Below are 14,660 nucleotides of genomic sequence, written 5' to 3'. Positions count from 1 at the left end.
ATGACTCGAATCAACTGTCCTGCTGAGGATAATTAGAAATGCTGGACAAAATATTCTAAATCTTCTTTCTGGAACTTGGAAAAGATGCCTGATAGAAACAAATGTGAATCCTTTCTGGAGAAAGATACCATCATCAACATTTTGAAATTATTTTGAAAAGCGGTTTTGTGAAGCTAAGGTTTCATTCATGATACCAAATAACTGGATACACAAGGAGACAAAATAACCTGAGTGAAAATGGAGAGAAACTATAGACCACAGAAATAGACCCACAGGAAATCGAGATATTGGAATTATCAGATATAGACTTGAAAGTAACTGTATTTACCACGATCAGATATATCAAAGACAGGACTGGTAATGTTCCAAAGAACCAGATATGGAAAAGAACCAAATGTAAATTTTAGAAATGAAGAATACAATCACTGAAATGAAAAACGCAGTGAATGGATTTAAAAGAAGTCTTGGCACCGCCGAAAACAGAGTTGTTGAACTAGAGAGAGAGCAGGGAAAAATACTGATAATCAAACACAGAGGCTGAAACGATTTGGAAATGCAGAAAAGTGTGCAGAATATTAGGGAACAAATGGATGCTCACATTTATGAGATTTTTTTTCCTACATCTACTGACAGCATCATTCTTTTTAAATGAATGTGGTGAATTACGTATTAACTTGTTATGGAAGCATAATATAGTGGTTATCTTGGTGCAGGAGGGGTGAGCGGGGCTGCCGCAGAGCTGGTAGGGTTTTATTTCTTGGTCTAAGTAATAGTTGCGTGGCTGTTTGTTTTGTGATAGATCATACATTGTAGCATCTCCCTTTCATGCATTTTTTTGTATGTATATTTCACAGTTTTTTCCAAAAAAATATTTAAAAAAGAAGAAGCCAAAGTACAGGCCCAGGTAGCTACATCATTGGCAGATGCCAAAAGAGATCTGCCCCTTATTCTGCCTGGAGCAGAAAACTACAGTTTGCCACCCATAGGGAGGCAGCACAGAGGGATGGCCATCGTGATGCAGCCACTTCCAATGGATTAGAGTTGTCGTGAGAGATGCACTGTTGAGAAGGATTGTGAGGCCGCATCAGGACCAGAGGGAAGGAGCAACATCTGCCATGGTGCAGGGCCAAGAAGTGACACATGTGTGCAGTGTGGTGGTCATTTTGCCTGGATAAAGGCTAAGGAGTGGAAGCTGTGGCTTCACATTGGCTTAGTTTCTAACCCCAACTCTGGCATTTACCAAGTGTGTAATCTGGGACAATGTATCTGTCTTACCTAAGCCTCAGTTCTTTTATGTGTATCAAGACGGTTAGAGAATTAAATGAAACAATGTATGTAAAGCACTTCAGGGGTGCCCAGCAGGTGCTGAGTCCTCGGGAAATGGTAGTTAGTATTATTATTGTTGTTGTTTGCTTTAGATCATCTTGTCTCCCTTTCACCATATGCAATTTTCTTCTAACACAGGGTTTCTTTTCTCTCTTTTTCTCTGAACTTCTCTTTTCAGTTCACATTGATAATACAAAAAATTAATTCAACTTGGAGGTTGATATTTTAATTACTCCCAAAGTTTTAATTTATTGGGGAACCAGTTATCCGCCATCCCTTTCCTAGGACAAGAACCCTCCTTTAGTGTTCCTCATACCATGTGTGGGATGCAGAATTTGTTAATATGGAAAGGCTAAATTAAAAATAAATGAAAATCTCTAATGAATAAGGACACTCTAATGAGAACATGCAAAAATCATAAAACTTGAGGCTGTAGGAAAGCTATACAGGCTATAGTTCTTTCCCTGTTTGTAGGAAGCTTTTTTTCCCAGTAAGAAAATGCGTTAGACACTTTGGAAGCTCAGCGTGATAAACTCAGTCCTCTCCCCGAGGGAGAACTATCTGCCCTTCCTAGTTCTAGACGTATTTCCTTTTGAAAGCCATTAAGCCTGGGAGACCATTAAAAGTGTCTGTTACTTCGTCAGCCAAATGAAGGCAGAAAACATGATCTGTGAGACTCATCACATCTCCAGCTTCTAGCCAGTGCAACATGATTCATGGAGATCAGAAGTAAGCGTGGGCTAGTAGTCACAACCTGATGATGACAGTGGTGATTGTCACCACCACAAATGCTAAAAGGAGCACGCGTTTGTAGACGCAGTCAGGTATGACTTTGGAAGATGACGACCCAGCGTCGGCTAGTGAGTTATAGTAAGAGGATATTTATCTGATCACTGTCCCTGGGAGGGAACTTGTTGGCTCACAAAACTTAGAAGCCCTCCAGATGGAATACTGCCTCCTGGCTTAATGGAAGGGTGATGGTGGCACGTAGAAAGCCACTCTGTCTTGTCTGCCAGCCATCCTCCAATGGCGCTACCACATCTGCCCTCCACCCTTCCCCACTCTGCTCTCTGGCTGGGGAGTTGACCAGATGGCCTCCGTCAACAGGCTGCCTCATCCCCAGCTTGTAGTTGGGTTCAGTCAATGGAGAGCCAAGCAAGAGCTCAGCAGGTGGGAGCACGGTGAGGTCAGGTTCTTCCATCCCCAGATCCTTCCCTGCAGGTCTGGGCTGGCATTGTCACAGCCTCTCCGGATGGTCCTTTCTACAAAATGCTCTCCTTCCCACTTTCTGTAACCACTCTTTCCACTTCTTCAGCCAGTGGTGCTGACAGATCACAGTTACTGCCACTTCCAGGGCACCCTTGTGATTCTCTTTACCCCATCATGCCTTCATAAAAAGCACCAGTCATCTCAAATTATCTTAATTTGAGTGTGAGGAGATGGTGGGACAACCTCATAGAAATATCTAGTAGGTTTATGAAGCATGTCTTGAACTCAGAGGACAAAGAAAATAAATGTAAGGACAGGTGTGGATGCATCTACTTAGTGGTCACTGTTGGGCTCTTAGGAAGGAGTGAAGTGCTTGAATTTTCTGAGAGAGGGAGAGTTTAGAGAGAGCCACAGAAAGGGCAGAAGACTAACAGAATAAAAGGGCAGAGAGAAGCTCCACCCATGGACACAGCTCACAGGTCCACTCTTTTGGGAACTGTTTTCTTATTTTCCTAGGTGAAGATAGTCTCTCCCTCTCTTCTATGCTTCCGCAGTCCTTTGAGCATAATTCTTAGGAATATTATCACTGGTTTTGCAATGAGCTGTTTCCATGGCTGCCTCCCCATCTAGCTGAAAGCTCATAGGCAGGGACTGCATCATTTTTGCCTCTGTGATATTCCTCAGACTCGAAGAGGTCCAGAGGGGAGGGAGGGAATAACGGAAGTGAAGAATTAAATATGGAGTTACAGGAGAACCAAAATTGTGCCCTGCCATGAAGACGAGGAGAGACCATTTTGAAAAGAAGCACGTCATCAATAATATCAAATAGGTCAAGGAAAATGATGGCCAAGCCAAGGCATGGATGGGCCCGTTGGAGCCGTCAGTAACCTTGAGGAAGCTCCATGAGAGTGGCAGTGACAGAAGCCACCAGCGAGAGGGGAATTCAGGTGGAGCTGCTCAAACCTATAAAGCTGGTGCACTGGGTTGTGACTCTCTGCATCCCTCTGTTGAATGGCTATTACTGCTGCTGGAAGGGGAGGCACTCACACATCATTTGTGCTCCCCAGCAGTGTGGTGCAGGTATGTGGCTCCCGGTCTGGCCCTCTGCAGTGACCATGTGTTTACAAATAAAAATTAAAATTAAAAACTTAATAAATAATCCCGCAGGACCCTCACACCAGTTAGTGTATATGGTATTTTCTGCATCCAGCGTTGGCTTCACGCGCTTTACTGATTATACAAATTATTTGAAAGAGTGATGTATCGAGGATAAGCCCCATGCAGGCAAAAATCCAGTCGCTGCTTGAGAGCATCTCGGAGCCCCAACAAGACTGGACAAGGTTGCTGCAGCCTCCCAGGATGGCCAGCGTGCCCCCGAGCCTGGCTGCTGTCTGGTGGAGCAGCCGCTGCGGTGTCACTTGAGACCTGGTTAGAAATGCAAACTCATTCCCCGCCCACAATGGAGAATTAGAATCCACATTTTGACAAGATCCTAGGGGACCTATGTGCTCATTCACCCTAAAGGGTCCCACTGAGACCTGTGTCATGCTTGTAAGGCTACACTTCAAATGACAATGACTATCACTGATGTGGCCTTGACTGTGGGCCTGACGTTGTTCTGGGAACTTTGCACAAATTAGCTGGTTTCATCCTCACAGCAACCTTATGGGATAGGTAGGCGATCATCCTGTCTTTAAGATGAGGTCAATCGTTGGTACAAGGACATGTGGCTGAGATGTGGTGGGATTGGGATTCATTGGGGTCCTTTGGCTCCAAGGATCCCTCTTCTTCAACCACTGCACTCTCCTCCTTCTCCCGCCTCCCATGGCAACCAGCAGGGTGCTTCATAGGTTCTCCGTAGGTGCCTGGAAGATGCACGAGTGAGGGATGGCATAGCTGTCTGTGGTGGCCTCAAGAAAGGGAACCTTGACCGTCTGGGGAAAGCCCGGGTGCACCTGCCTCTCTCATTGGGGAAGGGAGAGACTCTCCCATAGTATTTTCTCAGATAGAGGACGTAGCTGAGGATGGAAAGCTTCATTCTAGATTCCCCTCTGGGAGAAGCTGGTGTTTGATCTACACTTTCTTAGAATCTGCATTGCAAGTCCAAGGTTAGTGAGGTTCAAGGGCAGTTATGGGACTCAGTGGGCACAGTAAGGACAGTGCCCTTCACTTGAACACCTGGTTTTTTTCTTTAAGTTTTTTAAAAAATTATTTTCCATTTTCTTTTTCTTTTTTAGAGACAGGGTCTTGTTCTGTCATCCAGGCTGGAGTGCAGTAGTGTGATCATAGTTCACTGTAAATTTGAACTCCTGGGTTCAAGTGATCTGCCCACCTCTGCCTCCTGAAGTGCTGAGATTACAGGCCGAAAGCCACTGTGCCTGGCCTTGAACACCTGTCTTAAGAGAAATGTGTTTCTTTCAGATGGCATCTAATTCTAAGAGGAAGGATTTGTAGGGAAGCTTAGAATTTGCCCATCATCTAGTGACTCTTTTTGTTTGGATTTGGCTAAAGTTTGTTGGGAAATACAGAAGGCATAACTTGTTTTGGTAGGGCCAGTCTCACTCAGCCATCATTCAACTAATCAGACATCTGGATTAAGCAGTATTTCTTTCTCTTCCATTCTGCAAGGACAGCCAGTTCAAGTTATGGAATAGCTTTCTAAAGCTCCATGTCCTGACTCCTGCCCCAGTCCTGAAAGTGAGCTGTCACCTTAATGCTGCTTGAAGCACAGCAGAATACAGAGTCAGCCCCCGTCCTGGGAAGCCCTGACTGCAGCGGGTTCAGGGATATCACGTGTGGAGGGGTTTTCCCAGGCTTGGGGTCGACTCGCCATTTCTTTTCATCTAGGCTGTCCGTATTGGCAGAATCTCACATGGTGCCACAGCCCTCTCTTCTGTTGGATTGGGTCTGCTGAGAAGTTGTGGTTAACGTTGCCCCAGTAAAGCCAGCAGAGCAGAGGACCTTGGCCTAATGCTGTCCTTCCCTTGCCCCTCTGTGGCACCAGATGGGGATTATTTCCTCCACTTTACAAGTGACAGCGTTATCAGGAGGGCCTTCCTCGTGTGCTTCCTGAATTGGTTTCCCTGAAAGTACAAGTGATACCTGCTTCCTCTGACTTCACACAGAAGCAACAAACTCGTTCCTCAAACCTCTTTCCAGGGATTTCTTTTAAGAGACAGAACAAGGCCGGGCGCGGTGGCTCACGCCTGTAATCCCAGCACTTTGGGAGGCCGAGGCGGGCGGATCACGAGGTCAGGAGATCAAGACCATCCTGGCTAACACGGTGAAACCCCGTCTCTACTAAAAAATACATAAAATTAGCCGGGCGCGGTGGCAAGCGCCTGTAGTCCCAGCTGCCTGGGAGGCTGAGGCAGGAGAATGGTGTGAACCCAGGAACCAGAGCTTGCAGTAAGCTGAAATCGCGCCACTGCACTCCAGCCTGGGCGACAGAGCAAGACTCCGTGTCAAAAAAAAAGAGAGAACAAAGCCAGGAACAGCATGGGGCTGACAGACGGAGAGCCCTGGGTGTCCGATAGCTATCCAGGCTACGTCGCAGTCTGGACCTCACAGCCCTGGCGCCGGGACCCTCTGCCTGCACGCACCTGACCAGGTCCTCTCCCCATTCAGCCTTCAGCTTAAGCACCACTTCCTGGAAAGCCTTTCTGCAGCCTCCATGCAAAGGAGGACCCTCGTGGTACCCTGTTCCACTTCTTTAAGACTCTTCACAGAGTTTGTTATTATACGTCCACTGCGTGATTATTTGACTCATGTTTGGCTGCCTACAAGCTCTGTGAGGGCAAGGCCCACAGGCCTTTTAGTCACCACCATATTCCCATCTCTAGCACAGCAAGCATGGCTCATGGCCCGTATAGCTTAGCTCAGTAAATAGTCTTTGAGTGAGTGAGTGAAATGAAGGCACTGGGTTAGGTGATCCCAAAGCCCTCTTCCTGTCATGGCAAACTCTGAGTCCATCCATGAGAAACTTGTGCCCACCAACCCCCTAAACCCAAACCTCTCTCTTCCTAGTTCAGTGATTCTCAGCATTGTCTTCTGATGAATTCTGTCATCAAGCCTCCGTGATCATTTTCATACCTTCCTAAGGCTTAGCTGGAATCTTCGAGTCTGAGTAATTGGGAACGTGACACGTTCGTGCCTAAACACCAACCGAAAAGCAGAGCATCGGTGTGGAATCCAAACAATGGAATCTAACATTGGCAATGATCTCCAATTCTAGGGTCTTCAACAGTTTCTCCCTGTGCCCTCCCATTTCATGTGAAATGACTCAAAATATGAATTCAAAAGAGGGAACTATGGGTTGAAGATCACATGAAAAGGACAGAGTCCTTAAGAGGAGCCTTGAATCAGGCACGTTACCTTCCAGCCCCAGAAGTTCTCATTTTCCTCTTGCTCATAAAGGCATTTTCATACTCTTTTGTGATCGTATTCCTGGGTCTCTGAGCAGAGCAATTCATCCCAAAAGTAGGGCTTGGTGAGATGCTGTTTTATAAAGCAAAAGAGGGTGGGATCTGTTGTCAGCCCTCGCCAGTCATGGTGGACAGTCTGGACCAGGTAACGGAAGCACCAACTTTGACCAATCTGGGCATCTCCAGACTAACCTCAAAACCACCATAGAGAAGAGCGCCAGATACTGCTTTCTGCGATAGATGGCTTCTCTTGACCTTTTAAGGAAAAACAGGATGATTTATATATGCAGGTTCTCTAAGCCTTTCCTAACTGGAATTGTCAAGTTGCACCCCAGAGGGAATGCAGGCAGCACTGTAAGAGGAAGAAAGGAAAAGCCATGTCTGCTGGCTAAACTCCGTCCTCCCCTTTTCCCAAGCGCAGCACTGAATGATGCCACTGCCCAAGGCCCCGTCTCCCTGGAAGGTCTTCCTGGTACCTCGAGAGTCTTTCCACCCACCAAGAGGCAGTCACTTGACATGAGCTGCAAACTAGCGAGACTGAATTTCTAGGTTACGTGCTGTTTGATCTTTGCATGGAATCGTATGTTCCAAATTTTCCAGTAGAACTCTCCTGTCACATATTCAGTCCTGTTGGTCCCTTAAGTACACATGTGTTTGTCAGATCTTACCCTGATTTAGGGCTAGAAAAACAGGCTCATCACATGCGTGGGCCAATAGTGATCTTGTGTTCACAGAACATTTGACAGCAGTTGCTTCACCAGGCTTATCTAGGGCCCGTTTTCTTTCACCAACATGAGCAGCCAGCCCTGAAGAAGGCCCGACACTCGCTTATCAGCTGTGAGCATGGCCTATCTGAGAACACTTGGGTGGAGAAATGTCGTGTGTTTTCCAAATTAGAACTTGAGTTGGAGGAGCTGTTTCTGGGGCAGCTGTGAGCCAATCCCAAGAAGCTGTTAAACATCCAGGCCCCGAGAGCCAAACTCTACACAGCAGGGTGGAGAGGAGGAAGTCTGGCTGCACGCCTTCACAAGCCAGCCTGGCTCTGCCACCCCAGGCGGGCCGCAAGGAAAGCAGATGGAAGCGAGAGCCTTTCCTGGACCAGCCTTGGAAACATCTGGGCTCTCCTGGAAGCAGGGACTCCACTAGACTCTCCTGCCTTCCCAGCAGATGTTGCAAGCACGTGTCACTGCTTTATAGACTCAGGTCGTGGAGGCTGAGAGCCACTGTTTAAGTGTGTGGGGGGCATGTGCACAGTAGTGAAGCCACACGCTAGGAGCCAGACCACCTGGCACTGAGCCCTGTGCCACCACTTCCCAGCTGTGTGACCCTGGGCAGATCACTCCACTGCTCTGGACCCACTCTTCTCATCTGAAACATAGGTTACGAACAGTGCCTACTTCCTAGGGCTGTTGCCGGGAGGAGCTGGAATGATCCAGTAGAGTGCTGAGGGCTGCTCTTGCCCATGGCAAGTCTTCAGGACAGGCTCATCAAGTTGGAGGGCCTTTGGTGTTCCAGGGCAGTCCTTCACTGGCAGAATCCCCAACCAGGCACTTCCTCAAGTCACTGCTTGGATACCTCTGTGGATGGGGAATCCACTATCTCTTAGAGCGCCCTACTCCACCTTCAGATCAGCCTGTTTCTTGGACAGATAAGTGTTTATCTGTGTTGAACCTAAGTCTTTCCCGGACACTTCCCAGCTGGTCGCAGTTCCATCTCTGTGGTCAGACAGAACTCATCTAACCCCTCTTCCTCAAATAGCAGTTGAGATCCTCTGAAAATCACTGACGCTACCCTCCTGCCTGTGCCTTTTCACCGTTCCTGACAAAACACCTTCAATTTCTTCTAATGATTATTGAATGATATTGTTTCCAATTCCTTCATTCTTGTGGTTTCTGCCTTCTGAAGGCACCCTGTGCTTACGAATGTGACTTGGCTCCATGTGCACGGAGTCCCTCCCACGTGCCCGAGACACAAAGATGAGAAGACATGCTGAGACTCAAGCAGCTCTCGGCGAGGCAGGGAATGGCATTCCAGGCAGGGGGAACCACACGTGCTGGGATTGGAGGCACGAAGCCTGAGAACTGCAGGGTGTATTGCTCAAGCCTGACATATAAACCAGGAGTCATTTGAGATCAAACTGGGGAAGAAGGCAGGTGAGTTTACCTGCAGGTGACAGGGAGTCACTGGATGACTTTCAGCTACAAAGGGACATGTTCCAGTGTGTACTTCAGGAAGAGCATTTTAAGTGTCACTGGTAGACTGGGCAACACTGAAAGCCGGGAGACCAGTTGACCAAATGACGAGCACGAAGGGGACAGAGGAGGAAAACGAGTCGTGGGCAGGAAGGGCTGACAGTGGCTCTTCTCCTGGGGCCAGGACAATGAGTGACTGCTTTTTTCTTCTTGCTTCTCGGTGTTCTGTAATTTCTCTATAACAAGTATTTTCTGTTTTCTCTATAATTAGCATATATGATTTATACAGTAAGAAAAATGTATTCGTGTCTAAAGATACTTTGAAACCAACCCGGCAGGACTTGGTTACTGGGTGGAAGGAGGAGCCTAGGAGATCAGTTTTCTGGCCTGGGTGCTCAGGTGAGTGGCACCCCCAGCCTGGATGGGGGTGTGAGGAACAGGACGTTTGGCAGGAATTCTTATGGCATCGCTGACAGCGGAAACGATGCCCACAAGCTGCTTTCACTCCGCTTGGCCTCTCTCCAGCCTGTTCAGTGGCCTCTGTCCCCTGCAGGCCCTGAAACTCACCTGTCCCTTAGACACCTTATCTGGAAAGCAGATGTCTGTGCAGCAATACTCAGCAGCGCTGCAGGACAGCAATAGCGTTTATTTAGATGATAAGTTTTGTCAGTCCTTCAGTAAATATTTACTGAGTTCCCACATATGCTCAGCACCAAGCCAGGCCTTAGTGACAAAACAGGGAGACGAGCAGGCACAGTCCCTCCTCACAAAACTCAGCCTAGTGTGAGAGACAGATATAAATGTTTTAAAATCCCGTGAAGGAACATAACATTTCAAACTGAGGTGCACTCTCCAGAGGAAAGGAAATCGTTCCGAGAAGACTTAAAGGACACGTCTCTGGTCTGGGAGTTGGGTGATGATCCCTGGGGAAATGCTGGACCCTGGAGAAACAGATGCCTGGGCTGAGAGTGAAGGATAAGTAGGAGGGAAGTGGGGAAAAGCATTCCAGGTTGAGGGAACAGCATGTGTGGTGGCCCTGTGGTGGGAGGAACAGTAGCATATTCCACTTTCTAAAAGAAGAGCTGTTTTACTGGAGTGGGTTGGGGAGAGGCAGTCAGTGGAGAGGTGGGTGGAGGAGACCCAACAGGGTCCTGGAGGGGCCCAGGAAGGATCTTGTCTTCATCCTAAGAGCAGAGGAAGGCATTCAAAGTTCCAGCAGGCCTGAGGCAGCCTGCTGAGCAGCCCTCTAGCTGCGGCCTGGAGGGGAGCTTTCCAGTGGGTGTCCCTTTATGTCCCACACCCACCGTTCTCTTGCCGTTGGAGGCTGTGGCACTGAGGCCCACCGAGACACCCCCTTATGCCTGGGTAGCCCAGATTTGGGGTTCCCCCCACCTCGAGTAGCACTTGGTACACGTCCCCCACCCCCACCCCCAGCAGATGCCCTGAAAGCTGCTTTGCGGTTCAATTTTCAACTTTCTTCGCGGCTCTGCATACTCTAACACTAATGTGTGTACAACTTGCTAATTAATGGAATCATTTCCATCTGAAAACATCTTGTTCTAATGGGAGGCTGCAAGCACTCTCATTAATTCGCAGGTAAAATCATTCCAGCTTTTCTTTTCTTTCTTTCTTTTTTTTTTAAATCTTCCCAGCTTGGCTTAATAGCTGGGAAGAATCGTTCTAATCAGCCTTGTGAGAATCACACCACCGGAATGAAAAGCACCAACAACAGCCTCAGGGTTTGGGAAGGGGGTGACCGGCCTTAGTTTACCCAGGGGCAAGCACGGTGGATAAACGTGAGGGTGAAATGCCCCACACACAGAAGGTAAAGACACAAAAAGTGACCTGTGTAGTGTGACCTGGACGGGGTGTCCTGTCCTGTGTGTATCAGAGGTGGCACTCAGGGTGACTTTCTGCACCACTGGCTCTGCTGGAGGGAAGCAGGAGCTGCCTCCACATTCTCATCTGGAAGGTGAAGACTCACTGCTCTCGCCTGGGCAGGAATCTCACACGTGACTTTCTCGGGGCTGGGTGTCATCTGGGGGTGACTTGCTGGTAACCACCTTCCTGCCATTTGCGAATGATTTGCAGTGTCGCTTTAAGTAAGTGGCATCCCCAGTGTGTTATTTCTGATGTAGCCGAGCTTAGTAAGGGGGGCCTTCTCCCCACAGACCACGGTGCAAGCCCCAGACCTCACCGACAACACCCACGTCCCCAGGCGGGCTTTTCCTTGACTCTTTTTACCAGAAGGATCTGGGTGCTTTCTAGAGTTTCTTTTCTTGTGGTAATAAGAACATAACAAAATTGATCATTTTAACGATTTTCAAGTGTCCAGCTCAGTGGCAGTAAGTATCTTCACGCTGTTGTACAACCGTCAGCACCACCCAGCTCTGGAACTTTTCCCAGTCCCACCGTGGGGAAAACCTAGAGGACAAGTGAGTCCCTGCAGGGCCATCTTGAGTCCACATGAGCTCTCACTGTCCTGAGACGCTGCTCTAGGAGGAAAAGGCGCTCAGTTGCCTGTAAGATGGGGTATTACACAATCTGATAGTTATGGATGGAAACAACATGTTCTTCCCCTCAGAAGTACAGCAGCTGCCAGTCCTTTGCTTTGGATGAGTCTCCAAGACAGATTTGGAGTGAGGCCAACCTGGATTTAGACCCCTGCACCATCAATCCTTGGTGTGTGGCTCTGAGCCTCAGTCTTCTCATCTGAACACCAGGGCTGGCAGTTCCTTCCTTGCAGAGTTACCGGAAGACGGCATGAGATGGCGTCAGCACGGTACCCGCGGTGACGCTTGGTTCAGTGAGTGCCTCTGTCCCCGCAGGTCTCCAGGTGGTCCTGAATTCCATCATCAAGGCCATGGTCCCCCTGCTGCACATCGCCCTGCTCGTGCTGTTTGTCATCATCATCTACGCCATCATCGGCCTGGAGCTCTTCATGGGGAAGATGCACAAGACCTGCTACAACCAGGAGGGCATAGCAGGTAAGAGGGGCAGGCAGCCGTGCTCCCAAGGCCGTGCCCTCTGTCACTCCCGGCACCTTTCCTTTCCCGCTGCTGGCTACACCAGCATGACCAGCAGAGCCCGGGGAAGGTCCCGTTCACTCAGACGCCCACTGGGCATGTTTAAGTGAGAGGCAGAGAGACCTTTTTTCTCAGTTCCAATTTTTGTTTTAATCTGTTAAACCGGCCTAACGCAAACTTCGTTCAGCACTTTTCAATAAGCTACACAATTTGAGAAATATTTGAATAACTTAGATCCTATCTTTCGTCAATCTGCCACTTTTCAAGCCAACCCTGAGTGTTTTAAGAATCAGAGCTGACCTGGGAACGTCAGTCTCTGCTCCTTCCACGTTTCAGTGTGGCTGGCCGTCGGGTGTCCTTTCAGGGGGGCCGCTCAGCCCTGAGCAATAGGCTCTCCCAGCACCGCTCTAAGATCTTTCTACCTTCATGGTGCTGATTCCAGATCCTCTGTAATTATTGTTTCTGCTTCTCCATTCACAGGCAGATGCCCCTGAGCCCCTATTCCAGGTGGGGGAGGAGGACAGGTGGGAATCACCCCCTTGCCAGCAGCCAAACTTCCTCCCTTCAAGGAGAAGGCTTAGTTCTACCCCATGACTCCCAGTCCCTTCCTTTTTGAGCCTTCTCGCTTCACGTTCCTTCCATAAATCAATATATTTAACAGCAATGCTGGTTCATTAGGCACTTCCCTGCGTGGCACTGGAGTTCTGGCTTGCAGGATATGCTGCAAGCTGCTGCTAAAGCTACTAACATCGCAGCTTGGCCTTTTAAAGAAACATTTAAACAGAAATGGACAAGGCTTTTAAACAGACAGATAAAGCAGCTTAACACAAAGAACTTGTTGAAAAAATATCCCCCGCCCCAAAGGGGCTAGCCGTGTTAAATGTATGTGATTTTTTTTCACACAGAAAGATCCATCATCTTAGTTTTTGGCATCTTGGTGGAGAAAGGGGAGCATCATCTGCCGGGAACAGTGAAGGATACCTAATTTTCTCCATCGACACTGCCCCTCATTCCCACTCAGTCCCAGCATTCAGTTAAATGGGACCTCTCACTTCGCTGGGGTGAGGAGGGATAGCTTCCAAACAACAGAGAGTGAAATTCGTAGAGAAATCAAAATAGAATACTTTCTATGTATAATCTAGTTTGACTGGATGGATTAACTGCATATTTGAGGGGGTTTCTAGTTTATTTCCACATAGCCGCCGTCCTAAAAGCAAAACAAAAAACCACACACACAGAACGTATACTCCTATAGACACAGAATCACACCAATGTTTTCACTTTTTGGATGGAAGTCTGTTTAACAGGAGACTGTTTTTTCACTCTAGAGAGAATTTCCAAATTACTTGGGTCATAATCATATAAAATAAACTATCCTGTTTTCAAAAATAGAATCCTTGTTAAATTGGAAAAAGGAGATCTTGCCTGTAGCTAAAATTCTGAGATTTTCAGCCTTGCTTAAAGAAATGCCAAACCATAGATGAATAATATTTTCCCCTTTAATTAAAATCCTTCCTTTTATTCAGGTTGATTTGTAGCTAGCTCAGGACCAATAAATTTATTGACTTGTGTGGCCCTGTGAGAGCTCGTTTTAAGACTCCTTAAGAACTGACTGTGGTATGTCTAAAGTTGATGCAGTTGTATTGAAATTATCAATGACCATTTGACCCGAACTCCTCAGGAAGTCATAGATATGTGGAGTCTCAAAGATTCCCCATCAGTTCAGCAGTGATGATGGTGAGGCTCTCACCAGCAAAATGGGGGAGAGTGAAATGGTGGAATTCAGCCGTCGAGCCGAAGATGGCGGCCCTGCTGTGCAATCAGATGTCTGTGCACCACAGAGCTAAGGAGAGGGGCTCCAACACTGCAGGCGGTTTCCATCATCCTAACGAGAAAGCAGCCCAAGTGTGTTTTCTGCCGGTGGTGGGCTCTTGCAAGGGCCTGTGGGAATAAGTGGCCCTGAATTCTGGTTGGAAGTCCAGGGCTTTGTTACCAGGCCTCAGTGACCCTGGAGAGTCAGAAAATGGTGGGCATGGCAGACAAAGAAAGCATGGCACAGGGAGGGAGCCGTCCTCAAGGTCAGAGCCCCAGGGCCCAGTGAAGAGGTCACGCCAAGTACTAAACCTGTCATGGACTCCTCTTCTCTTAGGACAAAGATAAGACTTGGCCTCCCCAGTTGGAATGACCAATTTAGGATCACATCGTCCATCCTTGATAGTAAACAGGACCACGAAAAGTGCCTGAGAAGTTGCCTCCTACCAAGAGACTCATCAGATGGTTGATGTGATGGGTTTATCTGTGCCTGCAAGTTCAGAAGAGAAGTAGGCTCCCGTCACGGAAATGGCCATGAGCCAAGGGGGCCAGGACAACAACAGAAGTGCTCCAGAGAGAAGAGCCCTACCAGGCTCCATGAGAAGGTGGCCTCCCTCATTCACCTGAACCAGAGTCCCTGCTGGGAAGAGGGGCCCAGGACACAGCTGCAG

General features: G+C 48.1%; 1 protein-coding gene across 19 annotated transcripts in view; it reads left to right on the top strand.

The window, feature by feature from the left end:
* CACNA1C (calcium voltage-gated channel subunit alpha1 C) overlaps positions 1 to 14,660 on the top strand; it is a 639,436-nt gene that overhangs the window by 421,752 nt on the left and 203,024 nt on the right. For all 19 annotated transcript variants that reach the window (XM_025400899.1, XM_025400905.1, XM_025400901.1 and 16 more), the window contains exon 6: positions 11,980 to 12,138. In XM_025400899.1, the coding sequence (XP_025256684.1) occupies positions 11,980 to 12,138 (159 nt within the window). The remainder of the gene's footprint in view (positions 1 to 11,979; positions 12,139 to 14,660) is intronic.

Source organism: Theropithecus gelada, chromosome 11 (assembly GCF_003255815.1).
Source record: "Theropithecus gelada isolate Dixy chromosome 11, Tgel_1.0, whole genome shotgun sequence".
Taxonomy (NCBI): Eukaryota; Metazoa; Chordata; class Mammalia; order Primates; family Cercopithecidae; genus Theropithecus; species Theropithecus gelada.
This window is presented reverse-complemented; position numbering and strand designations above follow the sequence as displayed.